We start from the raw sequence: 25,786 nt of genomic DNA on the forward strand, positions 1-25,786 counted from the left end.
ACTTATTATTTTATTTACTAGTAACTTTTTAGGCCAAAGATATCCTGAACTACTAGATACTAGTACTTTTTACATTTTTTAATTTGCATTTCTTCCCAGTATGGTAATCATATTTTGAATATTAATGAGCCAGCAACAACCAGATTAGACAGGAAACGGAAACAAGAGACGGATGTACTTTTTTGTTATTATTCATTAGCTAATTATTTTAATATTTACATATCTTATATATCATTAAGATATTTGTATCAATGTCTTTTTATGCTTTTCTCAATCAGCGATTTAGATTTTTAGCCCCCTTAACCTACCCCCAAACCTAAACCTACCCATTTTATATTGAATACAAAACACAACTGACCAAAATATGTAGGGAAATGACCATTTTAGTAACAATATGGCATAAAAATATCATTTATAGTCGCTAATCCTACTCCTACCTCTAAACCTAACCATAAATCTCTCTGTACAGTAATAAAGAAAAACATGACAGACAAATGAGTGCAATCACAATGATTTATTGCAAAAATGTCAACAGCAGTACCAAAAGTAATCCAAATGAGGATGCGTTGCAGCTCTGACTTTGCAGTCTTATTAGCAAAGAAGGTTTACAGAAAATATTAAATAAGTTTAATAATTGTGATTATAGATTATAAAGGGTTTTCTAATTAAATAATAATAATAGTCTAAAATAATAGTCTAAAATTACCATTATTACACCCACCCTATTTGAATTGCAAACTCAAACGCTTTAGTGTATTGCTGCCACCTGCCAGAAATTCCTGGTAACACGCACATGTAGGGTTTCATGAGGATTTTCCACACAAATAATCATTTTATACTGTACATATTTGACATTACTTTCACTTAATCTACACTGAATAATCTCTCCTGACAACATTAGCAAAAAGAGTTCCCTGTTTTCACCTCATTCATTATGATGATGCCTGAGATCTTCTGTAAATTGGCACATTAAGAACTTTTTTTTTGTGTCAACAGATTGAGACAAACTACAGGATCATCACAAATAAAATATATTACTGAATAACTAACACATCAATAAAAATCACACATAATCAGATGACACTTGTACATTGTACAAAGCCTCCACAACTTTTATGCTGCAGATATAATAATATTGCATTTATAAATATTTTAGAAAAAATGTCTTATGTAATAAAAAAGGCCAGAAACCCATTTAGGGAATTGTTTCATACACTGACAAAATGACTGGTTGTTGGGTTTTGTAAGGATTTTTTTCCAGGTTATTTGGGTCCGACTTTGTCAAAGTCTTAATGAGCAAACATTTAATCAAAGAATAAAAAACATCAATGTAAAACTAAAGTGACTAAATACTTTTGCTGTTCTCCAGCAAAACAGAAAAAAACATCTCCACAAATCTTGTGGCATTTCACAGCAAAACTAACCATTTGCACTAATCTCATATTTACTGTATCTGAATCTCACATTGTTGACTTAAAATATTGAATCTGTAGAAAACATTTGCTCACTCTGACACAGAACAATGCTTTTTAATATGAGTCGCTAGATTTGTTGACCGAGTAAAATTTTTTCCACATTGAGTACAGTAGTATGGCTTCTCTCCAGAGTGAATTCGCTTGTGCCTTATCAGGCCTCCAGTGCGACTAAACCTCTTGTCGCAATGTGAGCACTTGTACGGTTTTTCTTTAGTATGAGTCCTCTGGTGCCGTTTCAAACTGTCTGCTCTAACAAAGCTCTTTCCACATTCACAGCACACATGAGGCTTCTCATCTGAATGAATTGCCAGGTGACGTTCTAGATGTGATGATGAAATAAACTTTTTCCCACACTGATCACAGCTAAATGGCTTTTCTCCAGAGTGAATGTTCAGATGATAACGGAGAGTTTTTCCATTCATGAAACTCATTCCACACTGAGTACAGTGGTACGGCTTCTCTCCAGTATGAATTTTTTGATGCTGTTGTAGTTGATTAGCTGTAGTAAAGCTCTTCCCGCAATCAAAGCACATGTGTTCTCTCACTTCACTGTGTGTTTTCTGGTGCCGTTTACAACTGTCCAGTCTTGAAAAACTCCTCCCACAGTTTTTACACACATAAGGCTTCTCATCTGAATGAACTATCAGGTGTGTTTTTAGATGTGATAATGAAATAAACTTTTTCCCACACTGATCACAGCTAAATGGCTTTTCTCCAGAGTGAGTGTGCAGATGATTAGAGAGAGTTGATGAATCAGTAAAACTCTTTCCACACTGAGGGCATATGTACGGTTTCTCTCCAGTGTGGATTCTCATGTGCTTGATAAGGTGTCCTTTGTTTTTGAAACATTTTCCACACTGTGTGCAGGTGTGCAGCTCTTTGGCTGTTTTTCCTGAAGTTTTGATTTCACAATGTTCCTCCTTCACTTTATTCACCTCCACTTCATTCACCTCATGTTTTTCCTGCTTTACTTCTATCCATTCTAAAATAAACAAATGATGATGTTATAAATCAGTGAACCTGATTTAATTGCAGAAACCAAAAGAGGTCACATATTTATCTGTGAGTGTCAAGGATCAGATTTTGATGTGCCAACGGCTAGTTCTGTCATTCCGTGTTAATACAATTAAATTGTGTATATGATCATTCCTATTGCTCATTATTTCACAGCCACTAAATCTCTTTAACAGCAGCTTTAATGTTTCTCAGCAGTCAACAATAAAGAATCAAAAATGGACACCAACCTGTTTGCTGCTCAGCATCTTTATATTTTATTCTGGATGGTTCTGGATTTCTCATGTCTGCAATCTCCACTTTAATAAACTCCATCTTTACCGTAGTATGTCACAGATTTCAGCTGCTGCACCTGGAGTTTGTACCTCAGGCATCATCACCTGCACACAGTGTGGAAAGAGTTTCAAATACTCAGGACACCTTAAGCAGCACATGAGAATCCACACTGGAGAGAAACCGTACACATGCCCTCAGTGTGGAAAGAGTTTTACTGCAGCATCAAGTCTCAAAAATCACTTGCCCATTCACTCTGGAGAAAAGCCATTTAGCTGTGATCAGTGTGGTAAAAAGTTCATTTCATCATTGCGTCTAAAAAAACACCTGACAGTTCATGCAGATGAGAAGCCTCATGTGTGTTCTTACTGTGAAAAAAAGAGTTTTTATGGCTGTCTCACTGTAAACAGTGTGAGTGTCGAAAGAGCTTCACTACAGCTGTCTATCTGAAATGGCACCAAATGATTCATACTGGAGAAAGACCTTACAAGTGCTCATATTGTGACAAAAGTTTCATTAAGCCCGGAAATCTGAAATCACACAAGCGAGTTCATACTGGAGAGAAGCCGTACCACTGTACTCAATGTGGAAAGAGTTTCACTCGATCAAGATCACTAGTGACTCATAAGCATTGTTCTGTGTCAGAGTGAGCAAATATCATCTACAGATTTAATATTTCAAGTAAATATGGGATTGAGAAAAAGTAAATATGAGATGATTAGTTTTGCATCATCATAACCAATGAGGTGAGAACTACTGGCTTTTCAGCAGCTCATTTGATGATATTCATGTTGTCAGGAGATTTTAGTGTAATTTAGGTAATGTAAAACATGTACAGTATAAAATCATTATGTCTATGGAAACACTACATGTGTGTGTTACCAGGAATTTGCAGCAGGTGGCAGAAATACTAAAGCATTTGAGTTTCCCATACAAATACATAAGAGCAAAAAGAGACAAGCAGGAGAAAGAAGCGGTTTAAAATTAAAGGTTTAATTTTCACCTGAGATGTGAGGCCAAATTACAGGGTAAGAAAATCACTTGCAGCATTCTTGTTTAATTTTTTTGCAGAGAGATTTGTCAAAATCAGTTGTGTTTTGCAGTAGCTGTTGCTTTATATGCCAATAGTGACACTTAAAAATGTGAAATAGGATATCAACATGCAGTAATAGACTGAAAGCGGTTCTTAATCTCACCACAAGAGAGTTTCACTGACTGATGGTTAATTCATAACATCAATTCCTCGTTCACCATAACATTGATGGAAGATGAGAAGATATCAGATGCAAAAACACATAAGAACTGAAAACAAACAAAAAAAGACATTACAAACAAATCATTGTGTTCTTCGTGTGACTCAAACTGCTGTTTTAACAGTCACAAATGTTTCTAAATATCATCCCAACTGATACAACAACACACAAATCATAAAAACAATCGCACTTAAAATACAAACAACCAAACATTTATATAACATACTCGATTAATATTACACTTCAATCACACAGAAACAAATACACAAACATACCTCATTAGCTACAAACAGAAATGAGGATTTAAAGGAACAAAAACTCTCCCACTTCAGCTTTTCTTGTGAGCTAGGTGTCGTCTTCTCTCGAGTTTTTTGGCGGATTGGTAAACCAACGTTAAAGGTGCGTGTCCGCCACCTACTGGTCTGGAGTGTGGAACGTACACTGCTATAGATTATAACTATTACAGTTTTAAAGAAACAGTTACATAAATACAACATTCAAAATTCATGATTTTTTCTTTTTTAAAAACTTAAACAATTATATTCTTGATTGCATTACTAGAGGGGATACAGCTCCAACTGGAAGCTAACAATGAAATTAATTGTTCTGCCTATCCGATTGTGTTTTATTAACGTGTACACCTATCCCAACCCTAAACTATAATACAAAAACAATACTATTGTTGTACAGCGTGACAAAAGTAGCATTAGATTGATGTGCGCATGCCCAGTAGCCAGAGCTGTATCTCTTCTAGTCTAAACTGTTCTGACCCTGCTGGTGCTGTGGGTCTGCAGATGGATATATCTCAACCTCTTTCAACAGATAATATCTTTTCAGTTAAGTACTAGTACTTATATGGCAAGCCACTTTAACATTTAATCTAAAAGCCGTGGTAGCATTTAATTTCATACTACTTGTACTACTACACTGTAAAAAATAAAAAACACAATTTGTTGAGTCAGCTTAAAATAATTTGTTACCCTGCTGCCTTACAATTTTAAGTTCAGTCAACTAAAATAAGTTTAGTCAACTTGAAATGTTAAGTTGTACTAAGTAACAACTTAGATATTTGTGTTTGCTAAACTTAACAGATGGGTAACCCAGCTGCCTTAAAATTTTAAGTTGATTCAACTCAAATATCTAAGTTGTCACTTAGTATAATTTAACATTTCAAGCTGAATAAACATTTTTTGAGTTGACTGAACTTAAACTTAAAATTTTAAGGCAGCCAGGTTACAAATTATTTTAAGTTGACTCAACAAATTGTTTTTTACAGTGTAGTACTAGTAGCTTTTCCATTAAGTACTAGTACTTATTCAGTAGCTACTAGTACCTTTTTAAAAAATACTACTCATTCATTAGACACTAGTACTTATTTATTAGATACTAGTGTCTATTTAATAGATACTTGTATTTTTTTTATTAGATACTAGTATTTATTTCAGTAGTGACTAGTAACTATTCTGTTGTTACTAGTAACAAATTTAAAAATTTCTATGGTGATCTGTCTTTGAGATATCAACTATTCCGTTTTGACTAGTACAACTTTTTTATGTACTAGTACTTAATCATTAGGCACTAGTACTTATTTTTTAGATACTAGTACCTATTATTAGATGCTAATATTTAATCAATAGATACTGGTACTTCACTCTAAAAACTGCTGGGTAAAATAGGAACAAACCTGGGTTTGTCCATATTTTACTGAGCACTGGGTTGTATTTAACCCAGCAGTTTTTAGAGTGTTATTTATTAGGTACTCTTGCCTATTAATCAGACACTAGTTCTTAATTATTACATACTAGTACTTATTCATTAGGCACTCTTACCTATTAAATAGATACATACTAGTACTTATCAACTAGCTACTAGTACTTATTTGAAATGTTACTAAGACTTTTTATTTTACTAGTAAAATGTTTAATGGAACTCCACTGTGGCCATTTGGACTATAAGACAAGTAAAAAAGCAGATCTAACTAGTAAGACAAGAATTGTTACTAGTAATAATTATGAAAGATACTAGTATGGCAAGCTGTTTTTAATCATTTAATCTAAAAGCCATACTAGTATCCATTTTCATGCTACTAGTACTTATTTTTAGATACGAGTATCTTTTCCATTAAGTACTAGTACTTATTCATTAGCTACTAGTGCTTATTCTTTAGGTACTAGTGTCTTTTGTAAAGTTACTAGTACTTATTCATTAAATACTAGTTCTTATTTATTAGATACTAGTACTTCCAGTATTGAATAGTTTTTAATTATACTCTTCTTTTGAAGAAAAAAATAAAACTAGTAGTTATTTTTTTAGTTACTAGTAACTTTTTAGGCCAACGATATCCTGAGCTTAATAGATACTAGTACTTTTTAAATTTTACAATTTTAAATTTAAATTAGCATTTCTGCCCAGTATGGTAATCATATGTTGAATATTAAAGAGCCAGCAACATATAAAACAGATTAGACAGGAAACAGAAACAAGGAGACGGATGTAATTTTTGTTATTTAGAATGTTATTTGTTATCAGTTTTGTAAACATTGTAATTTCATAAACATAGTAGCCTAATGTGTTTGTTGGTCATCATACAAACAACCACTGGTGGCACATTTTTGTACATTTTTATTGATGCTAAAATGTACAATTTAGACTTTTTTCAGCGTTTAAAAAGTACAAATAGTTCTGTATTTTAAGATTTAACATCTTTTATATCAAGATATTTGTATCAATGCCTTTTTATGTTTTTATCAATCATCGATTTAGATTTTTAGCCCCCTTAACCTACCCCCAAACCTAAACCTACCCATTTTATAGCAAATATAAAACATAACTGACCAAAATATGTAGGGAAATGACCATTTTAGTAACAATATGGCATAAAAATATTATTTTAGTCGCTAATCCCACTCCTACCTCTAAACCTAACCATAACTCTCTCTGTACAGTAATAAAGAAAAACATGACAGACAAATAAATGCAATCACAATGATTTATTTATTGCAAAAAAGACAAAAGCAGTACCAAAAGTAATCCAAATGAGGATGCGTTGCAGCTCTGACTTTGCAGTCTTATTAGCAAAGAAGGTTTAGAGAAAATATTAAATAAGTTTAATAATTGTGATTGTAGATTATAAAGGGTTTTATAATTAGATAATAGTCTAAAATAATCATTATTACACCCATCCTATTTAAATTGCAAACTCAAACGCTTTAGTGTATTGCTGCCACCTGCCAGAAATTCCTGGTAACACACACACTTAGGGTTTTATGAGGATTTTCCACACAAATAATGATTTTATACTGTACATATTTGACATTACTTTCACTTAATCTACACTGAATCATCTCTCCTGACAACATTAGCAAATGAGCTGCTAAAAAGCCAATGGTTCCCTGTTTTCACCTCATTCATTATGATGATGCCTGAGATCTTCTGTAAAGTGGCACTTTAAGAACATTTCATTGTGTCAACAGACTGAGACAAACTACGGGATCATTACAAATAAAATATTTAACTTGAATAACTAACATATCAATAAAAATCACACATAATCAGATGACAGTTGTACATTGTACAAAGCCTATCCAACTTTTATGCTGCAGATATAATAAATTATTATTAATAATATTGCATTTATAAATAAATATTTTAGAAAAAAAAAAGTCTAATGTAATAAAAAAGGCCAGAAACCCATTTAGGGAATTGTTTCATATTCTGACAAAATGACTGGTTGTTGGGTTTTTTCCAGGTTGTTTTGTCTTTGTCAAAGTCTTGTTTGAGCAAACATTTAATCAAAGAATAAAAATCATCATTGTCTAAAAAGAATACTTTTCTTCCAACAGAGCAAACATTTAATCAAAAAATAATCTCATTTTTACAAACATCAATGTAAAACTAAAGTGACTGAATACTTTTGCTGTTCTCCAACAAAACAGAAAAAACACTCCACAAATCTTGTGGCTGCCCATTTCACAGCAAAACTAATCATCTGCAGCCAATGGGTTAAACGCAGAGCACAAATTCCGAGTATACTTGGCCTCACGTCACATCCTTTCCTTCTTTTTTACTGTATCTGAATCTCATTATTGACTTGAATCTGTAGAAAACATTTGCTCACTCTGACACAGGACAATGCTTTTTAATATGAATCACTAGATTTGATGAATGAGTAAAATTCTTTCCACACTGAGTACAGTGGTGCGGCTTCTCTCCAGAGTGAATTTGCTCATGCCTTTTTAGGTGTTCAGGCCGGCTGAAACTCTTGTCACAATATGAGCACTTGTAAGGTTTTTCTCCAGTATGAGTTCTTTGATGCCGGTTACGTTGAGTAGCTGTAGCAAAGCTCTTCCCACACTCAAAGCATGTGTGTTCTTTCACTCCATTATGTGTTTTCTGGTGCAGTTTACAATGGTCCAGTCGTGAAAAACTCTTTCCACAGTAACACACATAAGGCTTCTCATCTGAATGAACTTTCAGGTGTGAATTTTAGATGTGATGATGAAATAAACTTTTTCCCACACTGATCACAGCTAAATGGCTTTTCTCCAGAGTGATTGTGCAGATGATAACGGAGAGTTATTCCATCTATGAAACTCATTTCACACTGAGTACAGTGGTACGGCTTCTCTCCAGTATGAATTCGCTCATGCCTTTTTAGGTGTTGAGCGTAAATGAAACTCTTCTCACAATATGAGCACTTGTAAGGTTTTTCTCCAGTATGAATTCTTTGATGCCGTTTTAGCTCAGTAGCTGTAGTAAAGCTCTTCCCACACTTAAAGCATGTGTGTTCTCTTGCTCCATTATGTGTTTTCTGGTGCAGTTTACAATGGTACAGTCGTGAAAAACTCTTTCCACAGTAACACACATGAGGCTTGTCATTTGAATGAACTCTCAAGTGTGAATTTAGATGTGATGATGAAATAAACTTTTTCCCACACTGATCACAGTTAAATGGCTTTTCACCAGTGTGACTGTACAGATGATAACGGAGAGTTATTCCATCTATGAAACTCATTCCACACTGAGTACAGTGGTGCGGCTTCTCTCCAGTATGAACTCGCTCATGCCTTTGTAGGTGTTGAGCGCAAATGAAACTCTTCTCACAATATGAGCACTTGTAAGGTTTTTCTCCAGTATGAATTTTTTGATGCCGTTTTAGTTGATTAGTTGTAGTAAAGCTCTTCCCACACTCAAGGCACATGTGCTCTCTCACTTCATTGTGTGTTTTCTGGTGCCGTTTACAACTGTCCAGTCGTGAAAAACTCTTTCCACAGTTTTTACACACATAAGGCTTCTCATCTGTATGAACTGTCAGGTGTAATTTTAGATGTGATGATGAAATAAACTTTTTACCACACTCATCACAGCTAAATGGCTTTTCTCCAGAGTGAGTGTGCAGATGATAACAGAGACCTGATGAATCACTAAAACTCTTTCCACACTGAGGGCATGTGTACGGTTTCTCCCCATTGTGGATGCTCATGTGCTTGTTAAGGCGTCCTTTTTGTCTGAAACGGTTTCCACACTGTGTGCAGGTGTGCAGCTGTTTGGCAGTTTTTCCTGAAGTTTTGATTTCACAAGGTTCCTCCTTCACTTTATTCACCTCCACTTCATTCACCTCATGTTTTTCCTGCTTTACTTCTATCCATTCTAAAATAAACAAATGATGATGTTATAAATCAGTGAACCTGATTTAATAGCAAAAACCAAAGGAGGTCACATATTTATCTGTGAGTGTCAAGGATCAGATTTTGATGTGCCAAAGGTCAGTTCTGTCATTCATTGTATGATCATTTATCATTCCTATTGCTCATTATTTCACAGCCACTAAATCTCTTTAACAGCAGCTTTAATGTTTCTCAGTAGTCAACAATAAAGAATCATAAATGAACACCAACCTGTTTGTTCCTCAGTATCTTCATGTTTTATTCTGGATGGTTCTGGATCACTCATGTCTTCAATCTCCTCTTTAACAAACTCCATCTTTACCGTAGTATGTCACAGATTTCAGCTGCTGCACCTGGAGTTTGTATCTGTAATGTAGGATGATGTGAATATTCCTCTTTTTAACCCAGTTAAAGCACAAACCCCGCCCACCACAGATTCATTGGTCGTGTCAATCACAGTGATCACCTACACAACACTGAAACAAATCCAGTTCCATCCCAAGACTTTAGTATAGGGTTATTTTGTGTCAAATCAACCAAATTTCAGAAAATTCCTCAACTCTAATTTTTGATTTTGTTCAAATTTTTTGCTGAAGAAAGACAAACAAAAATAGTGATTAAGAAAAATGTTATGTTATGGGTGAATATTAAATAATCCACTATTTTGTAGAGGGGGTCAAAATGACAATTAACAATTGCTACTGGCACCACTGGCATATAATACAACAACTACTGTTAAACTCAACTGATTCACTAATTGATTTTTAATCTAAGCCTCTGTGCAAATATAAAATGATGATGCTGCAATCTTTCTCAAGTAATTTTTTGCCCTGTTATTTGGCTCCAAAGGTGAAAATTCTCTATAAAATATTGAGTACTCAATGTTCATCCATACTTACTATTTTGTTTTTCTTCTTCATTTATGTATTTCTCTCAAAAAGAGACAAACTTTGACAAAACCAAAACATTTTCTAAAATGATAAACCTTGCACTTCAGTTATGTATAATCGGTTTAAACAAAAATGGCAGATAGCCTAAATGAAAATGCTAATTTATGGTATTTCAATTTAAAAATGGATGAGTGCATGTTTTGGTTCTGTAGTCTTTAATAGAGTTTTTAATCAGGTACTTTAACCTGAGAGGTAAAAAATTATAAACATACATCAATAGGTGATTATGACATAAAGTGATGATCCTATAATTTGTCTCAGTCTGTTGATACACAATGAAATGTGCTTAATGTTCCAATTTACAGAAGATCTGAGACATCATCATAATGAATGAGGTGAAAACAGGGAACTATTGACTTTTCAGCGACTCAATGTGAAGTTACAGCTGTTTCTGTCAGACTATTGTTTTAAGTCACATCAATCATGTACATGAAATGATATTGAACTAATTAGATGAATGGATAGACTGTTATAACATTTGGACAACATTATGCTATTTATGCATATTTCATAAGAATCAATAGTTTAATGCATACTGACTACAGTAGTTTTCAGATACAGCAAAACTTGTCAATATGAACACTCGTAAGGTCTTGCATTTCTTTACTTTTTGAACACACACGTTCACACCAATGAAATCTTTATAATCTGTGGTGGGCGGGGTTTGTGCTTTAACTGGGTTAAAAGGGTGAGGGATATTCACATCATCCTACATTACAGGAGCAAACTTCAGGTGCAGCGGCTGACATACTATGGTAAAGATGGAGTTTGTTAAAGAGGAGATTGATGACATGAGTGATCCAGAACCATCCAGAATAAAACATGAAGATACTGAGGAACAAACAGGTCGGTGTCCATTCTTGATTCTTCATCGCTGACCGCTGAGAAACATTAATGTATAACAAAGCTCCAGTTCACTTGATTTTAACACATATTTTGTTTATTTCAGACTGGATTGAAGTAAAACAGCAAAGAGTGATGCTGAAAGAAGAGGAGGAGTGTTGTAAAATCCAAACTTCAGGAAAAAAAGCCAAACAGCCGCACACCTGCACACAGTGTGGAAAGAGTTTTGGATACTCAGGACACCTTAAACAGCACATGAGAATCCACACTGGAGAGAAACCGTACATATGCCCTCAGTGTGGAAAGAGTTTTACAGCAGCATCAAGTCTCAAAAATCATCTGCTCATTCACTCTGGTGAAAAGCCATTTAGCTGTGATCAGTGTGGCAAAAAGTTTATTTCATCACTGCGTCTAAAAAAACACCTGACAGTTCATGCAGATGAGAAGCCTCATGTGTGTTCTTACTGTGGAAAGAGTTTTTCATGGCTGTCTCACTGTAAACAGCATGAGAAAATACACAGTGAAGTGAAAGATCATGTGTGTTGTGAGTGTGGGAACAGCTTCACTACAGCTGGTGATCTGAAACGACACCAAATGATTCACACTGGAGAAAAACCTTACAAGTGCTCATATTGTGACAAGAGTTTCATTAAGTCCGGAAATCTGAAAACACACGAGCGAGTTCATACTGGAGAGAAGCCGTACCAGTGTACTCAGTGTGGAAAGAGTTTCACTCGATCAAGATCACTAGTGACTCATAAGCATTGTTCTGTATCAGAGTGATCAAATGTCTACGTAAATATGAGATTAGCTCAAATTATTAGTTTTAAATGATTGGTATCATCATAATGAATGAGGTGAAAACAGTAGCTCATTTGATGATAGTCCTGTTGTGAGGAGATATTTTTTCTAGTGTAAATAAAGTAATATAAAACAGGTTGGTTTCCATTCTCGATTCTTCATTTTTAACTCTTTTTGGTAGTTGTAAAATATCTATAAGTATATGGATGATAAATGATACAGTAATGCATTTAAATGATCATGACCCGGGACAGCAGTAACAAGGGAATGACAGAACATCAAATATCTGATGCCTCTGTTGTTTTCTGCTGTTAAATCAGGATTTACATTCAGTTTTCACATTTATCCACCTTAAGATTATTGTAACTACTTAATATGTTTACCCAAAGTTGTCAAAATAAGCAAAGTCTATCAATTCATCCAGTACTTTTTTGGTCTGACAAATATTTGTACATTTAATATTGTCAAAGTAATTGCAGCATTTCTGCATACAATTACAATGAGAATAGTACGAAACTAAGAAAAACAACAGTTTAATTGATAATTAGTGATACAATAGTCTGACAGAAAACAGAGCCATAACATTTAAATGAGTTGCTGAAAAGCCAATAGTTCTTCTGTAAATTGGCACATTAAGCACATTTCATTGTGTGTCAACAGACTGAGACAAACTACAGAATCATCACTTTATGTCATAATCACCTATTGATGTGTTTTATATTAAAAACCAGCACTCTGTGTTTCTGACACTGAAAAGGAATACATCTGCATTTTTATTTAGTCTGTCTGCATTGCTTGTTCAGATTAATTATATCGTAACTGAAATTCAAGGTTTAATTTTCACCTGAGATTTGAGGCCAAATTACAGGGTAAGAAAATCACTTGCAGCATTCTTGTTTTATTTTTTGCAGAGAAATTTGTCAAAATCAGTTGTGTTTTGCAGTAGCTGTTGCATTATATGCCAACAGTGACGCTTCAAAATTGGGAAATAGGATATCAACATGCATTGATAGGCTGAAAGCAGTTCTTAATCTCACCACAAGAGAGTTTCACTGACTGATGGTTAATTCATAACATCAATTCCTCATTCACCATAACATTGATTGAAGATGAGAAGATATCAGATGCAAAAACACATAAGAACTGAAAACAAACAAAAAAAGACATTACAAACAAATCAACTTGTTCTTCATGTGACTCAAACTATATTAACAGTCACAAATGTTTCTAAATATCATCTCAACTGATACAACACCACACAAATCATAAACACGTTAGATAAACACAATCGCACTTAAAATACAAACAGTAAAACATAACATACTCGATTAATATTACAATTCAATCACAAAGAAACAAATACACAAACATACCTCATCAGCTACATACAGAAATGAGGATTTAAAGAAAACAAAAACTCTTCCACTTCAGCTTTTCTTGTGAGCTAGGTGTCGTCTTCTCTCGAGTTTTTTGGCGGATTGGTAAACCAACGTTAAAGGTGCGTGTCCGCCACCTACTGGTCTGGAGTGTGGAACGTACACTGCTATAGACTATAACTATTATAGTTAAACAAACACAACTTTCAAACTTTTTCCATTAATCTTGTCTTTTTAAAAAAACTTAAACAATACTTTATATACTCTTGATTGCATTAACCAATATCCTAATGTGTCTTTGACTGTGCGTCTGTTTTATGCCTCCCCTTAAAACAGTTCCGTTTTAGATGGTTCCGCTTAAACGGCAGGTTATGACCGTATGTAGACATCCACTACGTTCGCTACTCTCCCACCAAATTATTTGTGATTTTGTTCTAGTAAAATTATTGTATTGAATCACATTTGATATACAATCTTAAAATATCAAATACCTTAACCCATAGAATAATAGAGAGAGTAAACAGAGCCGTCATCAGCTTTCAAGAGAGTGACTGTCTTCTGGATTGGACGCTCGAGGTAACTTGTCTTAGATCAGGGGTGCTCAACACCTGGTCCTGGAGATCGACTTTCCTGCAGAGTTCAGCTCCAACCCTGACCAAACACACCTGAACCAGCTAATTAGGATCTCAAGGGGCGCTTGATAATTACAGACAGGTGTGTTTGATTAGGGTCGGAACTAAACTCTGCAGGAAAGTCGATCTCCAGGAACTATGGGGTTCCATTTGTGCCAAAAAAGAGGCGACTGCTTTGTGCTTTGTACTACACATTTGTCTTTGTCTACAGTTATTGCCTAATTATTCAGGTAAATCAGTATATGTTGACGTGCATGTTGTCTGTTGACGTCGTCTTAATCTGTCGTCTTTTTCTCTGTTTTTTTTTTACTGTTGTCCTAACTGTCATTTTGTTCTGTCGACCTGTTCTGTCATCCTTACTGTCGTCTTGTTCTGTCGTCCTTACTGTCTTATTCTGTCATTCTTACTGTCGTCCTGTTCTGTCGTCTTATTCTGTCATCCTAACTGTCATTTTGTTCTGTCGACCTGTTCTGTCATCCTTACTGTCGTCTTGTTCTGTCGTCCTTACTGTCTTATTCTGTCATTCTTACTGTCGTCCTGTTCTGTCGTCTTATTCTGTCATCCTAACTGTCATTTTGTTCTGTCGACCTGTTCTGTCGTCCTAACTGTCGTCTTGTTCTGTAGTCCTAACTGTCTTATTCTGTCATTCTTACTGTCGTCCTGTTCACGGCGGTCAAGTGAGCCGCCATCTGGATTTGCTGCACTTCTATTAGTGGAATTACGGTAAGGAGACAAGAAGCGGCCAAAAAGCTGACGAACATCTATATTTCAGCGGTTAAAATTTAAATGTGCTAGAAAACAGGGAAAAAGTATTTACAAAAGGTGTGTATATATACATATATATATATATATATATATATATATATATATATATATATATATATATATATATATATATATATATTGTTCATTATAGAAGATACAATTATATTACTTTCGAATACATTATACTGTAAAGTTTTCTAAGACAGTAATAAGAAACTTTTAATAAGAAATTTTAATAATGCATGTAGAAAAAAAGGAGCAAACATTCAGTGTTAGAATGTATTTTAACAAACTTTATTTTTTCAGAAAACTTTACAGTATAATGTATTCGAAAGTAATATAATTGTATCTTCTATAATGAACAATATATATACGTTTTGTAAATACTTTTTCCCTGTTTTCTAGCACATTTAAATTTTAACCGCTGAAATATAGATGTTCCTCAGCTTTTTGGCCGCTTCTTGTCTCCGTACCATAATTCCACTAATAGACGTGCAGCAAATCCAGATGGCGGCTCACTTGATCGCGGTGAACAGGACGACAGTTAGGATGACAGAACAGGACGACAGTAAGAATGACAGAATAAGATGACAGAACAGGACGACAGAACAAGACGACAGTAAGGATGACAGAACAAGACGACAGTTAGGATGACAGAACAAGACGACAGAACAAGACGACAGTAAGGACGACAGAACAAGACGACAGTTAGGACGACAGAACAAGACGACAGTTAGGACGACAGAACAAGACGACAGAAGAAAATGACAGTTAGGACAACAGTAATAAAAAAACAGAGAAAAAGACGACAGGACGACAGATTAAGACGACGTCAACAGACAACATGCACGTCAACATATACTGATTTACCTGAATAATTAGGCAATAACTGTAGACAAAGACAAACGTGTAGTACAAAGCACAAAGCAGTCGCCTCTTTTTTGGCACAAATGGAACCCCATAATATACAACACTACACTTTGTATTATATCACCTTTTCACCAAGTTACAAAAAAAATAGTTTACGCTAATGTGACAGTGTTTCTAAAGCTGCGTCTGTGGGACTGACGCTAAATTTGACATCGTTCTCTCTTTTGAATGCCGATATCAGTCTCTCTCGATTTTTTTCCTTTGATTGAAAGTCGTGAAAGCTTCCTTTCTTGTTATTTGAGCAAATAGAAATGTAAAAAATATATCTGTGGTACACTCCCAATCACTGCTCTCGGATTTTACCCAACTATGACGACTTCCGCTATGAGAAACCCTGAAATGTGACAAAGGTCCATTAACAACTTAACCCGTCTCAAAGAATCAAACAAGTATTTTCAATATTGTCCCATATTATTTATTTTAAAAACTTGGCGATTACATTTTTTGTTGCGGTGTCCTTATATAACTTGCAAACTTCCTATTGCTTTAGCCAGTTTTCACCAGTGTTGGGGAGTAACTAGTTACATGTAACGGAATTACGTAATTTAATTACAAAATAAATTTAACTGCAATTAGTTACAGTTACTGAAAAAAATGTGTAATTAAATTACAGTTACTTTTGAAAATGTTAATGATTACTAAGGGGGTTACATCTGGTTACATCTTTTTTTTTTTTTTCCCCCCACACACACCCACATACAGATTTAATTGACTTTTCCAAAATTGCATTGACTGCTCTAAAATGAGACATCAGTGTTTCAGGAGTTTAGGACACATGCTTATTCTTAACTGTTTTATTTTGGGTTTATGCATATACTTTATTTTTTAAGATTAATTGTTTTTTCCAAGGCATTGTTAGATGCCAGTGTTTCCTGTCATTACTATGCAAACATTTGATTTCAAAACCAGAATCATAGCTATTAAACTATTTCTTGTTATGATTTCAAATCTGTATTTAACCTCAGAATGATCATAAAGTAAATAAGAGGTGTTAAGTCTGAATTTGTGTGGCTGTGCTTTCAATTAAATTATAACACGGCTCTGTGGAATGCTTGATTCTGATTGGTCAGTTCCCCGAGAACAACTGGTAAAAGCTAATAACAAGACTCATTTGGGCAACTTAAGTCAGCACTATATGCATGATAGTTTTTCTTGGTGGGAGCTTTGCGTTTAATTAGCTAATAAAGTATTAAATGTCAGTTCAGTATTATGTGTACAATTTTTTAATTATCTCAATTTGCCACTTGCTAGCAACTGATTTCTTTATGGAAGCTTTGTGTTCAAATAGTTCAAACTTTTGTGGCAAGCAGCTGTGTAATAAGTGGGGTAATGTACATCCAGCCAATTGTTATTGCAAAATAAAGATGTATATTGTCCCTTACTTATAATCTTAATTCAAGTGATAAAGTCTGACAGTAATCATTGTTGAGTGCTACTGTAAGGTAATCAAAAGTAATAAGTTACATTACTTTAATAAAGTAATTGAAAAGTTACACTACTTATTACATTTTAAACAGAGTAACTTGTAATCTGTAACCTATTACATTTCCAAAGTAACCTTCCCAACACTGATTATCACAAACAAGTCCATGGGCAATTGTACACTTATTCTAATTTTATTACAAAATATGGCTTTTTTGTAAACGAAAAAGAATTTAACAAAGTAATTAAGGCTATTCCCAATGGCATAGTAACTTTAATTAAATTCTCAGATGCAAATACTAATAATACAACCCTACAGAATCCCCAACTTTTTTTGTAAATGGTCTTTCCTTTTTTGACAAATGTTTTGATAACAGTTTTATAAGAAGCTCCTTTAATGTTGGATCCAATCCTCCATGATCCAACATCTTAAAATTTACACTGAAACCCTCTCTAATATGAGATCTCAAAATAAGAAACTCATAAAAACAAAACAAATTCTAAAGGTTTTCAAATTTATGTAACTGCCCTGGATTTTTTCATTTTTTAATCTTTATTTTTGTGGTATATGTTTGTGTTCATTTTATGTTTTTTCTTCCTCTTGTTATTATTTTTGCAGTTTGCAATTTGAAATGTGCAATGTTCCCTTGTATTTTTGTTTGATGGAACTAAATAAAAAAAAAAAACTTGACATAGTGATAGTGTGATAAAGATGATTTCATGACTTGATGTTTTTATAAACAGTGTTCAGATTTCTAGTATAAGAATTTATTTTTATGTTGCATAAACATTCATACTGTAACAAACTACAGAATTGAATAGAGTCATTGTGGATATATAAAAATACTTGTTTCCTAGTCTAGCTTATTAGTAAACCTGCCGTTACGCAGCATAAATTCAGTAACTTGTTTTTTATTTCTCCAGATCTGGTCCTGTGAGTCTCAGTATCAGCCAATGATCACAGTTCACACCTACAGTGAAGTCCCTCCCACAACAATTCACCTATAAATACTGGTGAATATTCACATCATAAAGATGGAGTTTATTAAAAAGGAGATTGAAGACATGAGTGATCCAGAACCATCCAGAATAAAACATGAAGATACTGAGGAACAAACAGGTTGGTGTCTATTCTTAAATCTTCATTGTTGACTGCTATGAAACATTAATGTAACAAAGCTCCAGTTCGCATGATTTTAACCATATCATTTGTTTTATTTTAGACTGGATAGAAGTAAAACAGCAAAGAGTGAAGCTGAATGAAGTGGTGGGGGGGACTTTGTAAAATCCAAACTTCAAAAAAAACAGCCATACAGCTGTACACCTGTCCACAGTGTGGAAAGTGTTTCAGAAAAAAGGGAAATCTTAAGGAGCACATAAGAATCCACACTGGGGAGAAACCGTACACATGCCCTCAATGTGGAAAGAGTTTTGCTGCAGCATCAAGTCTCAAAAATCATTTGCCCATTCACTCTGGAGAAAAGCCATTTAGCTGTGATCAGTGTGGTAAACAGTTCATTTCATCATCAAATCTAAAAAAACACCTGACAGTTCATTCAGATGAGAAGCCTCATGTGGGTTCATACTGTGTAAAGAGTTTTTCAAAGCTGGACAATTGTAAAGAGCACCAGAAATTGCATAATGAAGTGAAAGATCATGTGTGTTGTGAGTGTGGGAAGAGCTTTATTAAAGCTGCCTATCTAAAAGATCACCAAAGAATTCATACTGGAGAAAAACCTTACAAGTGCTCATATTGTGACAAGAGTTTCAGCCAGTCTGGAAGCCTGAAAATACACGAGCGAATTCATACTGGCGAAAAGCCGTACCACTGTACTCAGTGTGGAAAGAGTTTCAAAAATGCATCAGCTCTCAGAAATCATTTGCACATTCACTCTGGAGAAAAGCCATTTAGCTGTGATCAATGTGGTAAAAAGTTTATTTCCTCAACAACTTTAAAAAAACACCTGGCAATTCATTCAGATGAGAAGCCTCATGTGTGTTTTTACTGTGGGAAGAGTTTTTCTCGACTGGACAGTTGTAAACAGCATCAGAAAATACATAATGGAGTGAGAGATCATGTGTGTTGTGAGTGTGGGAAGAGCTTTACCAAAGCTGACCATCTGAAACAGCACCAAAGAATTCACACTGGAGAAAAACCTTACGTGTGCTCATATTGTAACAAGAGTTTCACTTTGTCTGGAAACCTGAAAGCACACGAGCGAGTTCATACCGGAGAGAAGCCGTACCACTGTACTCAGTGTGGAAAGAGTTACACTCAGTCATCAGCTCTATTATCTCATATTAAAAAGCATTGTTCTGTGTCAGAGTGAGCAAAGGTTTTTTACAGATGTAATATTTCAAGTAAATGTGAGATTAGCTCAAATGTTCAGTTTTGCTGTAAAATGTCAATATTTGTGGAGATGCTTTTATGTTTTGCTGGAGAACAGCAAATGTATTTAGTCACTTTGATGTTTTCTATTCAGTGATTTTTCAGTTGATGTGTTAGTCAATTATAGTATTTTAATTATGTTGATCCTGTAGTTCGTCTCAGTCTGTTGACACACAATGAAATGTGCTTAATGTGCCAATTTACAGAAGATCTCAGACATCATCATAATGAATGAGGTGAAAACAGGGCACTATTGGCTTTTCAGCAGCTCATTTGATGATAGTCTTGTTGTCAGGAGAGATTATTCAGTGTAAATAAACTGAAAATAATGTGAAATATGTACAGTATAAAATCATTATGTCTATGGAAACTCTACCTGTATGTGTTTGTTACCAGTAATTTCCAGCAGGTGTCAGTAACACACTAAAACCTTTTCGAGTTTGCCACACAAATACAAAAGAGCAAAAACACAACGAGCAGAAGAGAGAAGCAGAGAGTCGAGTGCTGAAATCTGACACATACTATGGTAAATATAGAGTTTATTAAAGAGGAGATTGATGATATGAGTGCTCCAGAGCCATCTAAACCACCTGAAAGGTTATTGAGATATATTTATTAGTTGTTGAGATAAAAAGTTATCTGTCCCATTCTTGAACTGTCACAATGCAAGTATTGATAAAACCATCCGATAGTAGAATTAACAATCTCCGTGTAAAAATAAAACAGCATTGCTGCCATCTTTCTAAAGTTGTTTTTTCACCCCATAATTTGACTTCATATCCTAGATGAACATTTTGACACCCCTCTACAAAATAATGGATTACTTAGTAAATGTCTATGGCATGACATATTTTGTCTTTCTTCTAAAAAGAATGAACAAGACCACAAATTTGTGTTTTGACACAAAATAACCCTATACTAAGGTCTTGGGTTTGTACTGGATTTGTTTCAGTGTTGTGTAGGCGATCACTGTGATTGACACGACCAATCAAATCTTTAGAATCTGTGGTGGGCGGGGTTTGTGCTTTAACTGGGTTAAATAGAGGAATATTCACATCATCCTACATTACAGATACAAACTCCAGGTGCAGCAGCTGAAATCTGTGACATACTATGGTAAAGATGGAGTTTATTAAAGAGGAGATTGAAGACATGAGTTATCCAGAACCATCCAGAATAAAACATGAAGATACTGAGGAACAAACAGGTTGGTGTCCATTCATGATTCTTCATTTTTGATTGTTTTTGTAGCAGTGTAATATCGATCAGTATATGGATGATAAATGATACAGAAATGCATTTAAATGATCATGACCCGGTACAGCGGTAACAAGTGAATGACAGAACTAAACTTTGACACATCAAATATCTGATACACAGACTGATACCTGATCTCTGCTGTTTTCTGCTGTTAAATCAGGATTCACATTTAGTTTTCACATTTATCCACATTGAAATGATTGTAAATATCCAGAGTTTATCCAGAGATGTCAAAATGAGCAAAGTCTGTTAATTCTTCGAGTAGATACTTTATTGGCATGACAAATATTTGTACATTTATATTGTCAAAGTAATTGCAGCATTTCTATGCAGTTGATTAATAATAAATTTACACTAGTGCAAAACAACTAAGAAAAACAGAAGAGTGTAACTGACAATTAGTTATATAATAGTCTGACAGAAACAGAAATCCAGTAAACATCCGTCCTTGAAATGTAATATTTTGTCCTTCAGTAATATTTATGTTTGTCTTAATTAAAAGCATAAACAAAATCAAAAATTCAAGTTTAGGAAGGTCTTGGGTTTGTACTGGATTTGTTTCAGTGTTGTGTAGGTGATCACTGTGATTGGCACGACCAATGAAATCTTTCGAATCTGTGGTGGGCGGGGTTTGTGCTTTAACTGGGTTAAAAAGAGGAATATTCACATAATCCTACATTACAGGAACAGAAGTTAAAGAGGAGATTGAAGACATGAGTGATCCAGAACCATCCAGAATAAAACATGAAGATACTGAGGAACAAACAGGTTGGTGTCCATTCTTGATTCTTCATTATTGACTGCTGAGAAACATTTATGTAACAAACATCCAGTTCACTTGATTTCAACACGTATTTTGTTTTAGACTGGATTGAAGTAAAACAGCAAAGACCTGAGATGAATAAAGTGGAGGAGGAAGGGTGTAAAATCCAAACTTCAAACTTCAGTGGAAAAAAGTTTCAGACACAAAGGACACCTTAAAGAACACATCAGAATCCACACTGGAGAGAAACCGTACACATGCCCTCAGTGTGGAAAGAGTTTTACAAATTCATCAGGTCTCAGTTATCATCTGAACATTCACTCTGGAGAAAAGCCATTTAGCTGTGATCAGTGTGGTAAAAAGTTTATTTCACCATCACATCTAAATATACACCAGAAAGCTCATTTAGTTGAGAAGCCTCATGTGTGTTCTTACTGTGGAAAGAGTTTTTCAAGGCTGGGTCACTGTAGAGAGCACCAGAAATCGCATAATGAAGTGAAAGATCATGTGTGTTGTGAGTGTGGGAAGAGCTTTACTAGAGTTTCCTGTCTGAAAGATCACCAAAGGATTCATACTGGAGAAAAACCTTACAAGTGCTCATATTGTGACAAGAGTTTCAGTAATTCTGGAAACCTGAAATCACATGAACGAGTTCATACTGAAGAGAAGCCGTACCACTGTACTCAGTGTGGAAAGAGGTTCAAACATCCATCATGTTTCAAAAATCATCTGCTCATTCACTCTGGAGAAAAGCCATTTATCTGTGATCAGTGTGGTAAAAAGTTCACTTCACCATCATATCTAAAAAAACACCTTATAGTTCATTCCGGTGAGAAGCCTTATGTGTGTTCTTTATGTGGAAAGAGTTTTTCAATGCAACATAATTTGAAACAGCACCAGAAAACACATTACGATATGAGAGATCATGTGTGTTGTGAGTGTGGGAAGAGATTTGCTAAGGCTGACTGTCTGAAACGGCACAGAAGAGTTCATACTGGAGAAAAACCTTACAAGTGCTCATATTGTGAGAAGAGTTTCAGTCTGTCTGTAAACCTGAAAGTACATGAGCGAGTTCATACTGGAGAGAAGCCGTACCAATGTACTCAGTGTGGAAAGAGATTTACACAGTCACCAAGCCTTCTCACCCATATGAGAAAATATTGCAAGTGAGCAACATTCATTTTCATGTCGAATGCATTCAAGTAAAATGTGTGAGATAAGATTTATTTATTTTTTTTTATATTATACATTTTCTGAGAAATAAAACAGAAACGTTGCTGTGAGTCTGGGAGGAGTTCTGTTATTTACTACACAGTGATCTTTGTCTGTGAGAATATAAAGAAAGACTAGTGTTGAGTATTTATATTTTTAAATGAACTGAAATGTCTTGTAATGCTGTTTGATTTGTTGTGAGCCAATGCAATGAAGAATGAAATACTAGTAGATTAACTGATTCATATGTATGATGATAGTGCATTTGCTCCGTAACTTAAAGGAGAAGTCCAGTTCCAGAACAGCAGTTTACAAATAATGTACTCACCCCTTTGTTATCCACAATGTTCATGTCTTTCTTTCTTCAGTCATAAAGAAATTATGTTTTTTGAGGAAAACATTTCAGGATTTTTCTCCATATAATGGACCGATATGGTGCCCTGATTTTGAACTTCCAATGCGTTTAAATGCGGCTTCAAGCGATCAAACGCTCGTCTTGTCTTATATTGCCTGGATTGTTTTTGTTCCGGTTCATGACAGTTAGGGTATGTCGAAAAAATCCCATCTCATGTTCTCCCTCAACTTCAAAATCATCCTATATCGCTGTTTTACCTTTTTTGTTAAGGGTGTTTGATCTTTGCATGTTCACTTTGCAACGACTGGGTCAAAACTTCTGATTTTGAAATGATTTTTGAAGTTGAGGGAGAAAATACGATCTGAGTTTTTCAACATACCCTAGTTTCGAATACACAGAGTTCAGGGAGAAAAAGGCAAGACAAGTGTTTGAGATTAAAAAGTATTTAAATTGTATTTGTATTTTTTTTTATGAAAATAACCGATCGTTTCGCTAGATAAGACCCTTCTTCCTTGGCTGCGATCGTTTAAAGCCGCGTTTAAATCGAGGCACCATACCAGTACATTAAATGGAGAAAAATGCAGAAATGTTTTCCTTAAAAAACATAATTTCTTTACAACTGAAGAAAGAAAGACATGAACATCTTGGATGACAAGGGGGTGAGTACATTATATGTGAATCTTTGTTTTGGAAGTGGACTTCTCCTTTAAGAATACGTGTCCCTTTTATAGAAAGACAATGTGCGCACTGAGTATGTACAAAAGTCTGTACTTTCAACAGCTGAGGCTGAAAATTAAACTGTTAATAATACTGTATGAAGGAGAAATCACTAAATGCCGTGTATCTCCAGTCTCCATGTGAGAAATGTTCACTGTTCAGAGTTAGAGTTTGCATGTTTTGATTGATTATTAACTGTGAAATATGTTGGTGTTTCTTTTCTAATGTAAGAACTGATGTTTATGTTGCGTAAATGTGAATTGTTTGTGCTTTCACGTACTACAGAATTGAAAGTCAATAATTTTGATTAGCCTTTATTGAGTGTGTTTATATTGTGTATATATAAAAATGTAACTCTTTGCATTTCACCTGCTCTAGCTTGTTTCCTAGCTTTTTAATAAACCTGCCATTGTGCATTTAGGGCCGTAGCTGGGGTTTGTGGGGCCCGGTGCAGGCTGTACCTGTGGGCCCTGTTTGAAATTGTGTAAATTGCACAAATAAATAAATAGAACAAAAATGCAAATTAAACAATGTTTAAGCTTTTTAAACTTTGTAAGTGTCTAGGTACAGAAACAGAATAATAAAATGTAAAATAGTATTGCATTTTCACTTTATAAATTAAATATAGATTAATTCTTGTTAAAACTACAAAGTAATTCAGTAAAAAGCAGTGATTTTCTCTTGGATTTAATTTCTTGGATTAACATTAAGGACACCGACAGCAGCTAGTAAATTAGGTGCGGTCACTTTAAGAGATTATATGCATTATATTGGATATATCCATCCAATATAATGATACACATCCGATTTCCTGCGAAATTTAAAAAAGTATTTCACTTAAGTAGGCAGGTCTGGAAACGTATAGAAAAAAAGAGAACAGATTTATATGGAAAAATATTTGTGTTTTGACTTTTTGCCCTATTCAGTGTTCTAAAATATAAAATTAATAATTTCTAGCGCTGTCAAACGATTAATCGCGATTACAAAATAAAAGTTTGACTTTGCCTAATATATGTGTGTGTGTTGTGTAGTTATTATGTATATATAAATACAAACACATTCATGTATATATTTAAGAAATATTTGCAAGCATATGTATTTATCATAATTTTTTATAATTTATATTATATATACATTTTTGTGCATAAATATTTCTCTTAAATATATACATGAATGTGTCTGTATTTATATATACATAATAATTACACACAATACACACGCATTTATTAGGCAAACTCAAACTTTTATTTTGTATGCGATTAATCGCGATTAATCGTTTGACAGCCCTAATTTCTATAAATAAATTTATAAATAATAAATTTATAAATTTAGTCCGTTTATATTTCTTTTTAATATTTTGTTAAAGACTTTTAATTTGAAACTGTTTCGTAAAGAGCGGTTTTGATATGAGACTTTTATTATGAAAAGCACAGAGTGACTCACAGCTGTCTGTATCTTATGGCAAGTTAAAGAGTGTTTCTTGCTGTAATGTTAATATTCTACTCATTTGGAGTTAAAAACGACATCGGATGCCAGATTAAGTTCTTCGTTTGGTAACAAGCAGCCAATGAAGTAAGTTTTTCGTTTATATTATATGTGATTGTTGTGAATTGTGTTGCTGTGTGGAAGAGAACAATATCTGTACAAAGATTAGGCTGTAGTAAAGCTGTTAAAGTAAACTTAACTCAGT

The 25,786-nt window shown here is 34.4% G+C and overlaps 3 protein-coding genes and 1 pseudogene across 34 annotated transcripts in view; 3 read left to right on the top strand and 1 right to left on the bottom strand.

Annotated features, from left to right (window-relative positions):
- Nucleotides 1-25,786, top strand: part of LOC127177741 (zinc finger protein 239-like) — a 115,771-nt gene that overhangs the window by 72,148 nt on the left and 17,837 nt on the right. For 3 of the 26 annotated variants that reach the window (XM_051130222.1, XM_051130225.1, XM_051130237.1), the window contains exon 1: nucleotides 11,422-11,477. The exons of 5 other annotated variants lie outside the window; for them this stretch is intronic. Coding sequence is in view for 4 of the 21 variants with exons in the window: in XM_051130234.1 (XP_050986191.1) it covers nucleotides 20,903-20,996; nucleotides 21,734-21,817 (178 nt within the window). In the remaining 17 variants the exon portion in view is untranslated. Of the gene's footprint in view, nucleotides 1-11,412; nucleotides 11,478-18,439; nucleotides 18,521-20,238; nucleotides 20,316-20,861; nucleotides 20,997-21,733; nucleotides 21,818-25,524; nucleotides 25,669-25,786 lie in introns of those variants that run through there. 18 more of the 26 variants (XM_051130212.1, XM_051130214.1, XM_051130218.1 and 15 more) reach the window with 14 other exon arrangements.
- On the bottom strand, nucleotides 514-13,795 carry LOC127177737 (gastrula zinc finger protein XlCGF7.1). Of its 7 annotated transcripts, XM_051130204.1 has the most exons (5): nucleotides 13,649-13,785; nucleotides 13,313-13,418; nucleotides 9,913-10,047; nucleotides 9,090-9,664; nucleotides 8,019-8,672 (listed from the first exon to the last, which is right to left on the bottom strand). In XM_051130204.1, the coding sequence occupies exons 3-5, from the start codon at nucleotides 9,995-9,997 to the stop codon at nucleotides 8,472-8,474; spliced, it is 861 nt and encodes a 286-aa protein (XP_050986161.1). In that variant the 5' UTR covers nucleotides 9,998-10,047; nucleotides 13,313-13,418; nucleotides 13,649-13,785; the 3' UTR covers nucleotides 8,019-8,471. The 7 variants fall into 7 exon arrangements, with proteins under 7 accessions (XP_050986159.1, XP_050986158.1, XP_050986157.1 ...); XM_051130202.1 differs by lacking the exons at nucleotides 8,019-8,672; nucleotides 9,090-9,664; nucleotides 9,913-10,047; nucleotides 13,313-13,418 and adding exons at nucleotides 514-2,457; nucleotides 2,720-2,869; nucleotides 3,959-4,064 and having other exon boundaries at nucleotides 13,649-13,795; XM_051130201.1 differs by lacking the exons at nucleotides 8,019-8,672; nucleotides 9,090-9,664; nucleotides 9,913-10,047; nucleotides 13,313-13,418; nucleotides 13,649-13,785 and adding exons at nucleotides 514-2,457; nucleotides 2,720-2,854; nucleotides 3,959-4,064; nucleotides 4,291-4,453.
- LOC127177742 (gastrula zinc finger protein XlCGF52.1-like) lies at nucleotides 14,014-20,144 on the top strand (annotated as a pseudogene).
- The window catches only part of LOC127177748 (gastrula zinc finger protein XlCGF8.2DB-like), a 36,310-nt gene continuing 36,068 nt past the window's right edge, over nucleotides 25,545-25,786 (top strand). Inside the window, exon 1 of the mRNA XM_051130246.1 lies at nucleotides 25,545-25,668. The gene's annotated coding sequence lies outside the window, so the exon portion shown is untranslated. The remainder of the gene's footprint in view (nucleotides 25,669-25,786) is intronic.

The sequence above is a fragment of the Labeo rohita genome, chromosome 15 (genome assembly GCF_022985175.1).
Source record: "Labeo rohita strain BAU-BD-2019 chromosome 15, IGBB_LRoh.1.0, whole genome shotgun sequence".
Lineage (NCBI taxonomy): Eukaryota > Metazoa > Chordata > Actinopteri > Cypriniformes > Cyprinidae > Labeo > Labeo rohita.

Coding starts and splice junctions, on each gene's coding strand:
- LOC127177737 (XM_051130199.1), bottom strand. CDS start 9,997: ATGGAGTTTGTTAAAGAGGAGATTGAAGACATGAGTGATCCAGAACCA. Junction 9,665..9,912: donor AGATACTGAGGAACAAACAG/GTTGGTGTTCAT, acceptor TGTTTATTTTAG/AATGGATAGAAGTAAAGCAG.